We start from the raw sequence: 17,819 nt of genomic DNA on the forward strand, positions 1-17,819 counted from the left end.
CTGTAGTTAGTCATGTTTTGAAGTGTAGATGCCAAGCATGGAAGTCCTACTTAGCAGAAACTGTTAAAATATTGGTACTTAATATTGCTCAATTATATGCTCATTGCTCAAGGTGGACAAGAAGGGATTTAGATGACGATGATAGTGTTAGAAGAAACAAACAGGCTTGTCTGGTTGTATAACTGGTTTTTAATATCTCTTTCTTAGCACTCTTATCAGAATCAAACTAAAGTATTTATGGAAAAAAAATATGCTGAAGACGTTAAAAGCAGTGATTTAATAATTTGGTTTCTTGAGGATTTTTAAATGGTGATACTTAAAATTATTTTGATATCTTGGCTTGTGTTTCCTGAAGACCTGGAGAGAGAGCAAGCTATGTGTTTTGGATTGAGTTAAGATTCCCAAGACTTCTAGCTTAATCTGTTAACTTTTTGTAATATGCTCAGTGTCAAGTGCAGTGGCAAATGTTCTTATCAGTCTAGCTTCAAAAAAAGATCCATTATTTTACTATGAAAATAATGAATATTTTTAGATTTATTTTTTTTAATTAAAGCTCATAGTTCTGGAGCTACCTTACCAGCCACAAAGATGCATCTGTCTCCTCAACCTTGTTTCTGCAGTCCATCCATGGGTGAGGAGGACTTGGAGTTAAAAGGTTCTACCCAGGATTATGAGAACGACAGGTGACATTTGCACATCCAAAGTCTTCCCATAAGTAACATCCAGCTCTGTTTCCAAAGAATGCTGGAATATATCACAATGCAGACTGTGTGGCTTGTCCTGTTGAGGCTTACAGGACTTGGAGAAAGTTCCTGAAAAGATTGAAAAGACCTTCTCTTTGCTGATGTCAGCACACATCTTTAATGGCAGTCCTTAAGCTACACAGCATCTACTATGTCTAAAGCAGAAAAAAACAACAACAAACCCCATTGTTTCCAAAAAGTAAAAGTTATCTCTGACATAAAACTGTTGTAAGCACATCCCCTGGCTATGCTTCTTTTTTGATTTTTTTTTTTTTTTTTCCCCCCCTATCCTAGAAAAAGCTGTCAGAAGGGACCCTTGGACTGTGTTGTGTCTAGGGACCCTTGGACTGTGTTGTGTCTAGGACAGCTGGCAGGACCCTGCACAGACCTCTCCCTTTTTCTGTCTCACACTGCTGCCTTTCCCAAATTTCCCTGAGAGGTGAAAAAGAGTAAGAGTAAAGTGCTCTAGTAAGAGCTCAATTTATCCCAACTAGTGCTGACTTGGTAGCGCTGTTTTGAGAAAGCGGACTTTGTGTCTAGGTGGCAGCAAATGCTAAAGGAAAAGGTTTTCTTGTTACTGCTCTCCACAAAACCTGCCTGTTTCAGGAGGGTTCCATTGCCTGTAGCTGACCTGCGTGTGTGGCGCATTGGAGCAGCCACCCGGAACAGGACTTGTTCCTGGAAGCTTTCAAGGAGGGAAATGGCTGCTGGCATCTTGATTTTGCACACCTAGGAACAGAAAAGAACCTGGACAGGAAAACTTATAGAAGAACCTGCATGCTAAACTTATTTCTTCAATACAGAAATTAAGTTTCTAAGGAGTATGCAGTAGATTGGTACATCAGGAGAGCTCTGCGGGGAGCCTGGATTTTTTGTATGGATTTCCCTGGTTTTGGATCTCACACAGCGATTTGGGGACTGCTTCTTGTGTGAAGGAGTGAGGGAAGATGTATTGGTTTATTTTCCCCGCTTTGAGAAATTTAGCTTTTAGTTTTTTGTTTGTTCTGTGCTTTCCTGAAACGCTGAAGGAGTCAGGCCAAAAAGATGGGTGGACTCCAAATAGGTTTGAGGTAGTACTGCAATATGTTCCAAGAGGAGTTCAGCCAGCTAACGCATTGGAGGGCTTTCTTTTTGGCCAGAACAGCAGTGACTGTTACTGTTTTTTTGGTCGTTGGTTGTTGGTTTCACTTGTAGCAGGACATCTGTGCTTCTCAGCACCATCCAAGTGATGGTTTTGTTGAATCTCCCCCCGCCATGGTTTCTACAGAGGACTTTGACTCTAGTCTCCTGCTCTTTCCAGTGCCAAACTCTATAAATTGATTTGGTTTTTTTCCCAACACAAGATTGATCTAGGCTGTCAGGAAGTGTGTGGCTGGGACACACTGGTTGTGTGTAACGCAGTTACATGAATCTCTCTTAAATAGGCAGCTGCTGCATCGCTGCCCAGAGATTTTTCTGTGGACTTCACTGCTGAGCAGGGCCTCTCACAAAATCTGTACTATAATTAATAAGAAATGTTCTTGGAGGAGGTATCTGAGAATTAAGTTAGAAACTGGAAGGCTGTGGGTTTTTTTGGGGTATGTTGTTTTATTTCCCCCCGCCAAGTGCTTGCTGGCATCCTGTATTCTGTTCACTGGTAAAATAAAGAAGTTAAGGTGCTACTATCCATTCAACAGTTAATTGCCTTTAAGATTCAAAGCGGGAAGATTTTCCAGTGGTAAACAGCCTTTCTAAAACACAGTTAGCATTAATTAACATCCATGCTGGGAATTTCATCAGAAGCAGCAGATTAGTTCTGTTTTCTGAACTGTTTTTTCTCCCCTTGGATATGACTGTTCTTGTATAGGCTGGAAACTTGTGTTCACAGCAAGGAGCTTGTCCTGGGGCTGACATCCCCTAGAGCTGTCACTTGAACAACATTTGCACATCAAAGATTTCTTAAAAAAAAAATTAAAACTGTTCTTGATGCATCAGATGCTACAAGCTTCCCCTAAAACTACAACATTAAATTTCAGTGCCACAGCCAAGTGATTCACAGGTTTCCTGGTTCTGTGTTTTACTTAGTTTATTCGCAATTAGAACTTTTTGTTTGTATGGATCACTCAATTGGTTTCCTTGAGGAATGATATTTCAAAACCGTGTGCTGTAGGTTGAGATGCTAATAAAAGTACTTTGGTTTAAAAAATTGTGATACCTAATGTAAATGTAAAAGCAATGGGTAAAAACATCATCTGGATGTTTTCCTCCACATTGTTTGGAGGATTGCTTGTGGGTTAAATGCTCTTTTTTAATCACTTGATTAGTTACTGTTTGTTTAGTTGCTAGACAGTGAAATTGCATTCTGTTTACTTGATAATATAAGATTTGGTATTGCACTAGAAGCACTGCAGAAAAATATAAAATGTGAAAAGCATTGTGGAAAATGTGTATCTGTACACACAAATTAAATATATATTACAAAAATATAAGTGCAAGTTTTTTCAGTGCAGGAGAGAGGATGTGATTGCTTTCTAGCAAAGCTACTATTTTTGGTTTGGTTTTTGGATTTTTAATTACAGACATTGATTAACTTACAGATTTTTTTAATTTTATTTTTTTGTTTAGTAACTTATTAGCCTGTTTTTCTTAAAGCTTAGGACTATCTTGACTCAAATCAAGCTACAGTCAAATAATGTGTGGACTTCTACTGTTTGTGATAGAAAAAAAAGCTCTGTGGGAATCTAGTTGGCAGTTAAAATAATGGAATTTTAAGGACTTTACGCTGAGCAGCTTTTGATAGGCATGCTTAAAGGCTGGTGTGGTTTTTTGTGTGTGGTTTTTGTTTGGTTTTTTGTTTTCCTGGTGTCATGCCTGTTGATCTGTGACAAAGTTAAGTTGTAAACTGCAAATGACACATGGTAAAGGATTGCAAGGCTCTGTACCTGTTAGGAATTTGCCTTTTTCTTTTGTTTAAGTTTGTCATCAGTGTTCCTTTTTTTCCAGAAGTTTGGTGTCAATCAGTCTAAGCCAGAATTTACAGTGGATCTCAAAGGGGCATTAATTGACTGGGCCTCAAAGGACAAATCCAGCAAGAAGAATGTCATTGAGGTGAATTATTTTATTTAAATGTGGAATTATATGTACTTTAGTTAATAACTTAAGACATTCTCTCTAAACTTAAAATAACTTGCATTTCTCAAAATTTCTTCCTATAGATGTATCTTAGTGCCTGCAAGAAATGTCCATTTTTAATATGTCTGTATTGGAAAATGTTTTTAAATTTTAAGGAGACTTATCTAAAAGTTGCGCCAGGGAGAAGTTTAATTTTATTTAGGTAATTTCACTTTCGAATTCTGGTGTGTTCATCAATTCTTACGATACCTGTTTTTATTTTTTTAAAGCTAAAAACTCGCCAAGGAACTGAGCTTTTAATTCAATCTGATAATGACAGCTTTATTAATGAATGGTATAAAGTTCTTAACTATACCATCAACAATCAGGTATGTGTTTGAATTGCAAAGGCTCTGTTTTCAAGGTAATGTTATTTAGTAAAATAATTGATGTAATGACTCCTAGTGCTTCGTGTACATTTTCATTCCCTAATTTTCTTTAATGGGCAGAAGGTGGAGAATATGGCAATTCCTGGTGATGACAAGAGACATGTAGTTAATAGAGGTAAAGGATGAAGGATGGTCCACTGGTTTTAAGAACCAGGAGATGTAGGCTGATCTCCAACTCAGAAATTAGCTTCCTTCTGTTCTCTCTCCGTGACCTGAAAGCTTCTGATATAGAGGGAGTAAAAGGGGAAAGGTAGCCAAAGGAGCGCTTCATGGCATACATTAATCAGCTTTTGTTACTGCTATTCACTTATTAAAAGTGCAAATTAAAAGCCTTGGCAAAACACTGTATTTTGTCATATCAGACAGCAAATTGTCAACTATTTAATCAATTGAAAATTAATCAAGCATTTGTTCTTCATATTGCCAAACAAGTTTTAACATCTTTGAATTTATAAGAAGCTAGAGGAGATCTTAGAGAAAATACTTCTCTGATATCAGATTGACTTCATGCCTATTCTTATTTTTATAGTTACAGGCCTGTGCTGCCCCTAAATCGGTGGCCCTCATTTCTCTTAGCTCTGATAGTGTTTTCCACTCAAACAGCAGGCTAGAATGCGTTATTTAGTTCCTTTGCTCGTTTTTTAGGCTCCGAGCCTTCTGCTCTCTCCTGATATGAAAATATCATGACCCTTAACAGCCAGGCAAGGCAGTCACTCAGTGATAGCATTCTCCTGTCTACCCTGTGTAATGTGGTTGAGGATGCTTCTTCCCTGCTTAATTGAATATAAAGATGGGAAGGCTGAAATATGCTGAGATCTTGCACATTAGGTTGAGGAGGTGAGTGGTGGAATAGGGAAAGTTTCTCAGCACTCTAGAAGAACTGGTGATATATTACTGCTGGGAGCTGGTACCCAAGAGACCTAAGATTACAAGGGAAAAGTTCAAAAAGTATGTTCATAGAATGGTTAAGGTTGGAAGAGACCTTGAAGATCATTTAGTTCCAACTCAGTTGCTGTGGGTGGGGACACCTCTCTCTCACTAGTGCAGGTTGCTCAAAGGCCCATCCAACCTGACCTTGAACAATTCCAGGGATGGGGCATCTACAGCCTCCTTAGGCAACTGGTTCCACTGCGTCACCATCCTCATGGTGAAGAATTTCTTCCCAATATCTAATTTAAATCTACCCTCTTTCAGTTGCAGGCTGTTGCCCCTTATCCTATCACTAAAGGCCCTTGTGAAAAGCCCTTCTCCAGCTTTCCTGTAGGCCCCCTTCATGTATTGGATGGCTGCTGTTAAGTGACCCCTCCCTCTCCCCCTCCCCTTCCCCTTCCCCCGCTATGTTGTCACTCTAACAGATACCAGGGTGACAAACATGAGGCTGCTTTTGTCTGTCTGTAGAGAGCCTCCTCCAATCGGTTGTGTTGGTCAAGTGGGCTGTAGCAGATGTCCATTACAACGTCACCTGCCTGTGCATTCCCTTTAATCCTGACCCGTGAGGTCTCAGTCATACCCTCATCCATCCCCACACAGAGCCCTGTGGACCCCAGCCTGTCACTGACATAAAGGGCAACACCTTCTTCCCTGCCTGTCCCTATTGAACAGCCAATATCCTTCCTTTCCCACACTCCAGTCATGGGTGTCATCCCACCATGCCTCCGTGATGCCAATGATATCGTAGCCCTGCGGGCAAGTACGTATCTCCAACTCCTCTTGCTTGCTCCTTTTACTACGTGTGTTCACGTAGAGGCGTTTTAGTTGGGGCCTCATTGCAGGTGACTTGCTGGCTGGAGATTCCTTCTCCAGCACCTCAGGTTCTCTCCCTCTGGTGTGTAATCCATCAATAGCACCTGCAGCTTTGCTGCCACATGGATCTCTCTCTCTCCTACCTCTGATGAGATGGCAGATGGAAGAATCTTGCTGGCACACTGACCCACAAACATAGATATGCTCTGCCCATGTCTCGCTCCAGTAGGACCAGTTTCATGCACTCCTCCCTTCAAATCTAGTTTAAAGCCCTCTCAACAAGCCCTGCTAGCTCTTGCACGAAGGTCCTTTTTCCCCACTGTGAAAGGTGTATTCCATCCGGTGTCACAGTGCCTGATGTCTGGGAAGTTAACCCATGGTCAAAGAATCCAAAGTCCTGCCAACCCCTCCAGGCTCGGAGCCAGGCATTGATGTGTTGGCATTTCCTGTCACGTTCTTCATCAGTGTGTGAAACTGCAGGGGTAGAGGAGAACACTACCTGTGCTTCCCATCCCCTAAGCAGTCATCCCAAGGCCGTATGTTATTAGACTACCTGACAATTCCGAGCACTGAAGCTTTGGGTGCAAAAGTCAATCAGATCTCAAGCAAACTTTTAATTTGGGGAACTTTATGGTCTCTTTCCCAGGACAGAGGTGCTAGTTCTAGTGTGGTGAGGTCTTCTCCTATTTTCTGATATGTCTTCAGTCACACATGTAGTGGAGGTATGAGACTCCAGGTGGGCAGTTTGATAGACTCTGGTATCTGCCTCCACACTACAACGTGATCTATGGTTTCATTTGACTATTTAATGAGAATATACTGAGAGAGCAGTGACAGGGCAAGAATTGTGGGCACTGGTGTATTTACTTCTTCAGAGTGAATTCAGTGTACGTTTTGACTAGTGAAATTTTCCAACTGGTAGTTCTGGTTTTTTATTACAAAAATCTTAATTACAGAGATCAGAAATGAAGTAAATGCTCTAGAAATGTTTTTTAGACTCTTACCAGTCAAGTGTTTCTATAGCAGACCATGATATAGCTGTTTTGTCTACTGGATTTGAAAAAATAGTTTCTGTTTATTGGTTGATGCAATGAAGTGTTACCCTGAAAAGCTAGTTGTACTCTGTTCAGTGTTCAGCAAGACTTTCTTTATTGGACGGTATGATCAAAGAGTGTTTCTCAGTTATTTGCTCTGCCAGTGAGAATGATATTATCTCCGAAGATAGTTTTAGCATCTAAAGTTCAGGAAAGAATGAACTGTGTATCATTATAGGGAAAAAAATGTATATTGTAGAACTGTTTACAGGAAATGTGTATTTTTAATGCTACATTCTATGAATCATCAAACTGATCATTGCATTTTGTTAAATCTAATAGGTAGTAGAGTCCGATGAAGCATTAGATGATGAGGTACCAGATTCCCCTGGGGTGGAAAAACAAGACAAAGAAAAAGAGAAAGAGAATAAAGATTCTAAGAAACTTCGTTGTGAGTTGAAAGTTTTCCATTAATTGATTTTAGTAAAGCTTATTTTTATTTTTTGCATCTTCATTATTATATGTAAATAGGGAAGAATTCAACAGGACAGGTAGAAATGAAACTACTTGAGTTTGGAAAGAGACTTTTATGTAGTTCATTCTACATCTCGGTGCCAGTTAGTATATTTTCTTCCATGTTTTATTGATCTTAAAGAAAAACAAAAAACAACCCACAAATGTCTTTAGCTCCTGCTGTATGACACGTGAAAAAGAGGGGAAAAAAGACAGCAGTGAAAAGAACTATTTTCAAGGTGTCAAATGCAGAGAAGTAATTAGACAGTCATTTTCTCTTTTATAGATGGTTTTGAATAAAAATACCTTTATCCTTGTATATGTTCAAACCTGATTAGAATTTTTTTACTTGATTATTTTTTTGTCTGTGGTACAACATCTGTAAACATTTGCACTATTAACTTAAATTGCAATTTTTTTAAGTTGCTAATGAAGCTATGAAGCTCATATAGAGAAACTAGGCATTTGTAATTACACCTTCAGAATTTTAGAACCAAATTTCTTTTGGCCACAGAGATGTCTTCCTTTGCACAGAACTATATTAATCAGGCAGATTATTTTCTGTCTTCTACTTCTAGGCCTTGTGTGTAATTTGTGAAAAAGTATTTATTTCAAAAGAATTAACTTAATGAAAGGCAAGTTTGATTTTGAAACATAGCTATATTTTCAGAATTCCACAACTAAGTTAGCAGGTAGTTAGTTTCACAGGCAATACTTGTTTTACAAGGTTTTTTTGACAGAGTTTTCTCTTGGTGATTTGAAAAAATGATGCTATTTACAAGGACATCCAAAAAAATTAAGGAAAAAAATGTGGATGCATTACAAACTTGAGTATTTTTCTAAATGGGTTTGAGTTTGCTGCTTTTTGTTGTTGTTGTTTCCCCAGTGTTGGTTCCGTGGTAGATAAATGCAGTGTTGGTTTTGTGGATGTTCATGCTAAATGCATTTCTCTTTTCAGCAGTGAAAGCACCTAGCAATATAGATTCCACAGATCAGAAAAAGACCAAAACAAAGCTCAAGAAGTTTCTAACACGGCGCCCTACGTTACAAGCTGTCCGTGAAAAAGGCTACATTAAGGGTAAATGAACCTTTTTAACAAAGGAAATAATTTGAAAAGCTGAATTAGTTCATGTGTAAAATGAGGTTAAAGTGATCTAGTTTTAGAGTAACACACGTGTATGTAACTGGTTGGATGTATGGTGGAACTGGTGATTGATTGTCGTTCTGAGCACTGCTACAAGCCACTAAACTTCGTGGAGATGCTCTCTCCTTCAGCTCATTACTTGCAAAACTGCAATGAAAATTGAGTGCACAGGAGCCCGACTGGACTTGGAGTGCTTCTTAGCTGTAGAGTCCATCTGGTCTGCTCTTCTGAGCTGGAAGCTTGCAATAGCTGATAATCCTTTGTGCATACAAGGGAGGTAACAGTCCTTTGGGTACAAAGCTGAATGCGTGTGCTCATCTGTTTCACAAGGGTGTTTAACTCTGAGTGGAACCAGACAATCATGTGCCATCTCATAAGAAATTAAATATTTAGGCAAACCAGGGTGAGGCCAAGGAGTCTTAACTTAAACAACTTTTTCCCCTGACCTTTTCTGAATGTATACGGTTTTGTAATTGTTTCACAAACAATGAGTCTGACGAATATTCCTGAATCAAACTTATGGAAGAATTTTTTTCTATTTGTCGCACTTTGTAGAAACTTTGAAAGAACAGTATTTGCACAGGTTTAAGTTAATGTGCTTTTGTAAGTTATTGACTTGGTACTCACTGTAAAACTTTATTTATTTGTATGCTTTAGTAGAACTTGTAGGTGCTGCTCTACTAGGGTAAAAGTAGCATATGAGTAGACAAATAACAGACCAAATCCTACTGTGATTTGTCTAGCTACATACTTTAACACGTGTGCTTCTGTTGCATGTGGTGTTTTATATATTTGTGTATCTGCAAATATAATCTAACTGTAAATTTTGGAATTTTTGTTTGGGATAAGAAGACATTATTCCCAGACTTTGACATTTTGCTCTGCTTTACAGCTTAGTATTCATGTCATGGCTCAGTGACGTAACTTCTGACATTAGCAACAGTGAATGCTAAGCCAAGTTTAATTTGTACACATGCATGCTGGTGATTGGATTTTTAATAAAGATGTTAAGGAATGAAGAGTTTGTTTTTATTTAAAAGCACGGTGTAAACTTTTAAAAGTTGGATCTGCGCTGTACAATTCTACATCTGCTATATGAATGAAAAATACAGAAGTCTATTTAAAAGCCCTGTGTACTTTTGTCTGTGCTACAGAACAAGTTTAGTAAATGGAAAACTTGGCAAACCCAGTATAAGCAGAAAAAATAATGAACAGTTCTAGAAAAAAAACCCCAAAAATACTTGAAACAGCATGCACTAAGCAGAAGTAACTGTGCTAAGGTTTTGTTACATGGAAAAACAAAATTACAAAAGTTACCATAAGATGAGAGATAAAAATATGATTCCTCTGTATATTGAAATTATTAAAGTTAGAGGCAATTGTAGCAAATCAGTTTATCTGCTAATGTTTTCTTGAGCTACCTAATCTGCATTGCTTTACCTGCTACAGCTGCATGCTAGCCTGACTTTCTATTGCGTGGGCTTCTTCAATCTCTTGCTTCTGATTCTGTGGATACAGCAGGCTGTGTGAGTAGCAGCAGCAGGACTGAGATGTTTTAGGTCACCAGCCTTACGTGTATGTGGCTAATAATACCATTCACACTATATAATTGGTTTGGTGCCGTTTGGATTTCCTAAAGCAGTAGTCAGCGCTGTTAATGCTTCGACTTCAATGATTACTAAACATGCAAAATGGACGAGATGCTATGCATGGTGCAAATGCAAGAGTGGTTTCCTCTCATGCGTATGCTCTAAAGTAAGATCTACTAGATGTTGCGAAGATGACTACTTTACATACCTTATTTAAATGATTAAAACCGAAACCTTTCTTCCTTTTAAGAGTGTCAGCGTTTCTTCTCTATATCGAGACCGTGTTGCAGTCGCCTGCATCTGAACAGGGGAGGGCATCTGTTATTTGGGCACCTTTGAAAACTATAGATACAGGTCTGAGAGAATACAGGTCTGAGAGATTTTGGTGATAACATAACCTGAACAAGAAGAGTTAACATTTTGCTGAAATACATGGAGACACTGTAAGAATCTGTTCTCTGCCCAAGCTGGTTTCCATTTTGGCTCTAGTTTATGATAGAAAACACTCCACTTAGACTGTGTAGTTTTGAAAGACTCAGTTACCTTTGCCAATAAAATAGCTCTATCTAGATTCCAGCCTTGCAGCTGGGTTGCCTATGCATAGTCATAGCTGCATCCATTTGGAGCTCTCTGATGTAAAGGTCTTTCATTTACAAATCCGTATCAGAGATAAAAAAATGTTAGAAGTGAAAGACTCTCAAGTAATATGTAATGCTGAATTAAAAGATAGGTGCAATGAAAAATAATGTTTTATAGGATTTTTCCCCAAGCAATGCCAAAAGCTTTCACTTTGGTTGAGTTTTATTATCTCTTCATATTTTTAACAAATATTACAGTAAATGTATTTTGACCTTAGAACAAGAATGGAGTGTAACAGGGCATTTGACTCTATTAAGTTTCTCATTACAGTAATAACTATACGACTCTCACAGGTATCTCCTGATGGATTAAAGTTATTTCAGTAGCAAAAGTTCCTTAGAGACTCCCGTTTGAGTAAGTGCTGACACTCTCTCTTAGAGGGAGCTTCTTCTTATAAGAGCTGCTGAGATCTCTTTTCAAAGCTTTCCTGTTTTCACTCTAATACTGCGACAATTGTATCCAGTAGAGGTTTGTTTTAACCTGAACTAGTTCTGTCACTTGAGTCCTGTTCCACTGTAAATCAGTCTCTTTACTTGGTTCCAGATCAAGTGTTTGGTTCCAATCTCACCAGCTTGTGTCAAAGAGAAAACAGCACGGTGCCAAAGTTCGTGAAGCTGTGCATTGAGCATGTTGAGGAACATGGTATGGCTGAAGTTTTTTGTTTCCGAATCTCTCTTACTCGCCACACTATCTAATTCTGAACGTTTTAATCCTTAAAATGCTGTAGACTTATTTGGGGAAAATAATCTGAAACTTGTGTTTGTAGGTAGCAGTAGTAGTTTTAAGAGTGGGGAGGTAAGTGGGATCCAAAGTGGGGAGGAAATCTTATATCTAAGAAATAGATTCCTTTCGGTATATTTCAAACTGAGCGACTTCTGAGGAGAGAGGTATTACAAGAAGTAACAGAACTGCTCAGCCCATCAAGGTTGGTGTTTTTCAGATGAAAAGAGAGACTGAAAACGCAACCATTCATTTTTGGGAGATTTAAGTGTGGTAACAATCATCTATATTAAAACGTCCTTGAAGCAAACTTCTGGGAAGAAGTTGTGTTCCTGCTCTGTGTATTTGTTGACCACACAAGATGTATCTGTTGGTTTGATGCCCTTCAGCCAGTTACCCCAATGGCTATGTGAAGTTTTATGCAATTCTCAAGATTATCAGTCTACACATTGACTCCATTTTTGTTTGCTTCTATTGAAAATAAGTCTCTCCAACCCAACAGCTGAGAAAATTATGCTTGAAAGCTACATGTGCCATTCTGGGTTGTCTGATATAAAGGACATTTTTGCTGAGAATACTGTGACTCCTGACTCAGCTGTAGTCTGTGCTGGTTTTCTTGCTTGTTTCTTGCTGTTGTCATTGCCCCACTTCTTGGAAAAGATGACTGAGAGGGGATTATGGAATCTCCATAATCATCATTCAGGTATATACCAGTCTGTTAATCTGAGAACGTTCTCTTGAGAATCAGGGTAAGTGTTACAGGGGAATACTACATGTGAATTTTAATGTATCTTCCATGGGAACTTCATTTAGGGTTTCGTTGCAGCCTATGGTCCTCTTTCTCAATGCTGCTTCTTATGGCCTGGGAGGGGAAAAATAACTTCTATTGCCTTACTCCAGTTCTATGAACTGTCACCTTTCTTGTTAAACAGCAGGCTTTATTCCATTTGTGATCTGCAGTTTGTGAGAAAGGGGGTTATTTTGCTTTTTTCTTGTTTTCTTTTTTTTTTTCTTCTTTATTTTAAAGACAGGACTTCAGTGAAGATAGTGGTGAAGTTTTCCTTTTTTAAATACCTGAGGGGAAGCTGACAGAAATGAACAGCTTTTTTCCCCACTTCTCCAACTCTTCTTCCTACTGCCAGTACACTTCCAATCATTTCTTTCTGTAAAGGAATGACTAGTGGATTGTGGGGAAAAGGGATATATGTCAGATGGTGCTGGTAACTGGGCTCTCTTGCATCAGACAACTCCTTGAGGAGCTCCAGGGACTTGCAGGTATTCTGGCAACACTCACCCTCTCAGTGGCACTGACTCACATGCTGCGTTCTAGTGGCGTTGCAGTTCAATTCTTTACCTTCTAGTCACTTCCGAGTAATTGCAGTAGCAATCACAGAGACACGGTTTTCTTGTTTTCTGGTTGAGTGTGCAGTACTGCAAAGACAAAGGTTACCTCGTTTTTTTTTTTTTTAGTTTTTTAGGATGTTGGGTAGTGATGAGTGTGCATGCACATCATTCTGTCTCTGTGCAAACCTGGTCACTTGATAATTTTAAGATGCTTCTCTATGCATGATTTTGGCTTGATTTTTCTTAACCATACATTAAAAAATTGAACTTCCACAAAATACTGGGTTCTTGCATGTTGAACTCCCGCATCCTCTCTGCCCACCCACCAAGAATATTTTAAATGAGACACTTAGTCCCGTTGGGGAAACTTGGAGCTGTTGCCTCATTACTGCTCTTCTACTGTGTTAGGGAGTTTTAGAGATTACTTTGAGCTTGACACTACTAAACCTGTGTCAGCAAACTAAACCACCTCTGATATATGCCCTGCCCATCAAAAAAAGATAGTTTAACTTTTGTTTTAGTTTTGTTTTTCTTTGTTGAACCAAGTGTTCTTTGTTACAAGGTGGGTTTCTTTTTAGTTTTGCTGAGTAGACCTATAAAGAAGTAGCCTAATGGTTTCAGAATTCATGTATGTTTAAGGTATTAAAATGGATGTATCCCTTTGTTTTAGGATTAGATGTTGATGGCTTGTACCGAGTTAGCGGCAATCTTGCAGTGATACAGAAGCTAAGATTTGCAGTCAATCATGGTAAGCTTCCTTTGACTGTATTACAAGTGCATAATTGCATTTCTTAATGCTTAACTGCAGTCTTTCGTGAGAAGTGATTGTCATCTTCAATGGAAAATAACTTCAGAATTGCAGAATTTAGTGTGTAATATACATCATTTGAAAAACCTAGTATCCTGGAGGTTTGGTCTTGTTTGGAGCATAGAGGCATTGGTAGAACATAGTCCTAAAGAAAAGTGCTAATAGAATTGGAATGGGAAATTATTTCAAACAGAATAACTTTGTACTTTACGGAAAAACAGTAAGCATATTAAGCTTCCACTAGCATTAAAATTCTAAGTTAGTACTTTTTAATGAGAATTACTTGGGCTGCTTAGCTCTTCTTTGCCATACGCTGGCTCTTAGAGTTTTGCTCAGTGGGAATCAATAGGTGGCTTGCAACTAGGAAGAGAACAGTAGCCCATCTGCAGTCTGACCTGTCCTGATTAACAAGGTCTAGTAGTAAATTTTGTGTTATATCAGCAGCACTCTCCTGTTACCATCTGGAAAATGCCTTTGGTGCTGGGGAGCTGCCTGCGATGCAGTAGCAGAGCTTTGCAATCTCTGTCTGCAGTGGTTTTTTGTTTCCCTGCTTATGCCGCTGCAGCTCTGTATCCCAGCAGGGAATGGGCTTAAGTGGGGTTAAGTCTTCACTGTTCTAAAAGCAATAATAGTATATAAATAATAGAATAGTATTTAAGTTCATTTTTTTAAAGTGTATTTTAAAAAAATAATTATGAATTATTCATTTTTCTCTCTCAGATGAGAAACTGGACTTGAATGACAGTAAATGGGAAGATATACATGTCATCACAGGAGCTCTAAAGATGTTTTTCAGAGAATTGCCAGAGCCGCTGTTCACTTATAATCACTTCAATGACTTTGTAAATGCAATTAGTAAGTCTGGGAAATGCGCGTGTGCTTTTCGTCTAAGCTTTGCTCAATATGTACAATTCATTAATTGTTTTGGAGAGTAAAAGAGCGTTTGGGCTCTTCTGAAAGGGACCGTCGGTAACACGTGGCATGGCCGGGAGATGGCAGTGCATCATCTCGCATCAGCACTGCCCAACCTTCCCTGTATTTCCTGCTCCGTTCAATTTTATGGCCAAGTTTTAAGCAAAAATACTGAATTTCTGTTTCTACGTCTCATCCTTTTGCAGAACAAGAACCAAGGCAGCGTGTCCATGCTGTGAAAGATTTAATCAAACAGTTGCCAAAACCAAATCAGGACACTATGCAGGTGCTGTTCAGACACCTGAAGAGGTAAGTAGCGGATAGAAAGACAGACTTTGTATTGCTGATCCTACCTCAAAGCTGAATAATGCAATTAAAAGTTCTAGATGGCGCTTCCCACGGCATTTTTCGGGCCTGTGTTGGACTCTGTGAATCAATATATAGGTCTGTATTTATACAAGCTTGGAAAGCACCAAACAGACTTCAGACGGTGTGTGTCGTAGATGTGGTGTTTAATTCCATGCCGTTATGTTCAAGGGATTGTGAGAGGATCAGGAATAGCTTTTCAAAATAAAACTTTTCCGTAGAGAGGGGAACCACAGCAGCTGTATGTCCTACAAACCGGACTACTTCTTAAATAAATACTGTGAATAGTAATTTACTTTGGACTGTCTTTTTCCCTGTCATCCTATCACTCTAACACTGGTGAGTCTCTGTGTATTTTTTTTCTCTTTCAGAGTTGTGGAAAACGGAGAAAAGAACCGAATGACCTATCAAAGCGTAGCAATAGTTTTTGGTCCAACCTTATTAAAACCAGAGAAAGAGACTGGTAACATAGCAGTCCACACTGTATACCAGAATCAGATTGTAGAGTTAATTCTACTGGAATTGAATTCCATCTTTGGACGCTGACATTTTTCTTGGAGTAGAAGCTGAAGTGATGGGTTGGCAGCAGTACTCCATCAGAAGGAAAATCTCTCACTGTACATGATGTATTATGTTTGTGGACCAAGCAGCAACTTGTTTTTTGCACTTTTGGGGAGGGGAGAAACAGGAGAAATGTTTGACCACTTCAACGCGAATTAAAGACAACACGTTGGATTTCTTTCGGAAGTTCAATGTACAAAGTGAATTAAAAACTTTTTAGTTTGCCTTTTTTTAAGGTAGCATTGGAAAAAATGTAATATAGGTTCATACACTGGATTTCCTGGAGAGTAAAGCTATTAATCTTAAACTGGATAGTTTGGAATTTAATCTTAAAATTCTTCCACTTGACAGGGAAAAGTCCTACCAACCGGTATGGAAGAATTCAGTGAAGTTACGTCTTAAGCTTTGATATTACAACCTACTCAGATCTCTATGACACTTTTCCAAGGGGTTTCTGCATGCAGTGACTGTCTTAAACTTGTGCTAACAGTTTGGTTTAGTTATTTAATTCTAATTCCTCACTTGATATCTGCTGTCCTTCCTCCCCTCCATCCTTTTTTTCTTTTTTTCCTTTTTTTCCCCAGCAACTTTTCCAGAACTTCTTAGCTGCTTTGTAGAACAACACCTATTTCAAACACTGAACTTGTAAAAATATCCAGCAACGGGTATTTGTCTTGCGGCATAACAGAAGTCCTGTTTAATAAACATGTTCATTTTTTTTCAGGGTACTTCCTGAGCTAAGTTTTGTGTTATACTGATTTAAAGCTAAAATCCTAAGTAAATACCGACTGTAACGCTGTATCGAGTTCTTGGTATAGTGCTGTGGTAGTGGAAGTTTTTTGATGTAAATAGAGGCTGTCCCTTTGATTCTTGTATATAATTCAGTTCCTGTATAGTTTAAGAACAGTTTAGTCCCACATTTCTAATCATGGGTAGATTAGTGAGAGTAGCGTAATGTTTCCAGTGGATGTCTGGGTTTCAGCAGGGAAACAGGTTATGGGGAGGGAGGGGGGGTCCTAACTGTGTGCACTTTTAGATGTTAATTACATTTGCAGGCAAATAACTGTAATGCAAATGGTACTGGAGAAATACTGGGTGTGCTTGCTAAATTGTTAATGCACTACAAGAAGAGCCTTTTAGGTTATTTAATATGTACAGGATACGTTAGAAAAGTGTATTACGAATTCTAACATCTCCAAATAGTGAAACTCATGGTTTGATAGATAGGTAGATAGGTGTTTGATGGAATCCATGATGCTAAATTTAAGATTTTCCTTTTTACTTTAATGTAGAATAATTTGTAAAATTGGTTTATGAAAGATTTTGTTACAGGGAAGCATGGTCTGCTGAAGATTTTTTTAAATGTATTTTTCTAGACTAACTGCTGTATCTGACATATTTGTTATGTCTAACCTGAATAAAGAGAACCGTCAGTTTTTTTCGAGTTTGCCATTCCCACTTCAGACAATATGAACCCCCTTTAAAGGATAAGACTGATGTATCTTACCACTTAGCGTGGCTGCTGCTTGTGACAAAGAGTTGTCATGCCTAGATTAAAAGATGAATGCTTACTTTATAACCTGACCATTTCAGGAACTCCCCAGTCCCTTTCTTTAACAATTGAAATTCTAACGTAACGTTCAGAGAGGGCAGAAGTAAGTTATGGATATAAATTTGTGATTTTTAAAGCATATACACTGGGGACATAACTGCGTTTCTCTCCGATCTGTTATATACCTTTCACAACACAGTTCTGGCTTACAGTGAAGGGGATGTGTGGTGAGGTGCTGAGGTGTAATCAGATGAATGGTACAAGAATTTTGTGGGCATAGGGCTTGCATGGAAAGTCTTCAGAGATAAAAGAGATGCTGAGTTACCTTGTGGCTTTCTCACTGTCGTCTTGTGGTAATGGTGAAGTGTTGTGGTTTGTTGCAAAGCGACCTGGGTGAGAATTGTGAAAGCTCTGTCTCCGCAGTGTATCATCAGCCTCCTGGTAGGCTGCTGCACCAGAGCAGTGCGGAGCGGTAGGTGTGCCACGAGCTACTAGAAATTATCAACAAAGTTGAAGTCTGTTGCTGGAGATTATTCAAATCCCATTTTCAGCTCTAAAATAAAAAAGAATTCCCACTGCTAAATGAGAGGGCTTGTCCACAGGTCACCCTTT

The 17,819-nt window shown here is 38.8% G+C and overlaps 1 protein-coding gene across 1 annotated transcript in view; it reads left to right on the plus strand.

Annotated features, from left to right (window-relative positions):
• Positions 1–15,924, plus strand: part of ARHGAP12 (Rho GTPase activating protein 12) — a gene marked incomplete at its 5' end in the record, with an annotated part of 38,689 nt that extends 22,765 nt beyond the window's left edge. The window contains 9 exons of the mRNA XM_009871267.1: positions 3,726–3,830; positions 4,124–4,222; positions 7,402–7,510; positions 8,531–8,650; positions 11,488–11,586; positions 13,679–13,756; positions 14,537–14,671; positions 14,935–15,037; positions 15,466–15,924. Coding sequence (XP_009869569.1) covers positions 3,726–3,830; positions 4,124–4,222; positions 7,402–7,510; positions 8,531–8,650; positions 11,488–11,586; positions 13,679–13,756; positions 14,537–14,671; positions 14,935–15,037; positions 15,466–15,640 — 1,023 coding nt within the window. The remainder of the gene's footprint in view (positions 1–3,725; positions 3,831–4,123; positions 4,223–7,401; positions 7,511–8,530; positions 8,651–11,487; positions 11,587–13,678; positions 13,757–14,536; positions 14,672–14,934; positions 15,038–15,465) is intronic.
• Between the last annotated feature and the right edge of the window lie 1,895 nt (positions 15,925–17,819).

The sequence above is a fragment of the Apaloderma vittatum genome, unplaced genomic scaffold, assembly GCF_000703405.1.
Source record: "Apaloderma vittatum isolate BGI_N311 unplaced genomic scaffold, ASM70340v1 scaffold5976, whole genome shotgun sequence".
In the NCBI taxonomy this organism is placed as follows: domain Eukaryota; kingdom Metazoa; phylum Chordata; class Aves; order Trogoniformes; family Trogonidae; genus Apaloderma; species Apaloderma vittatum.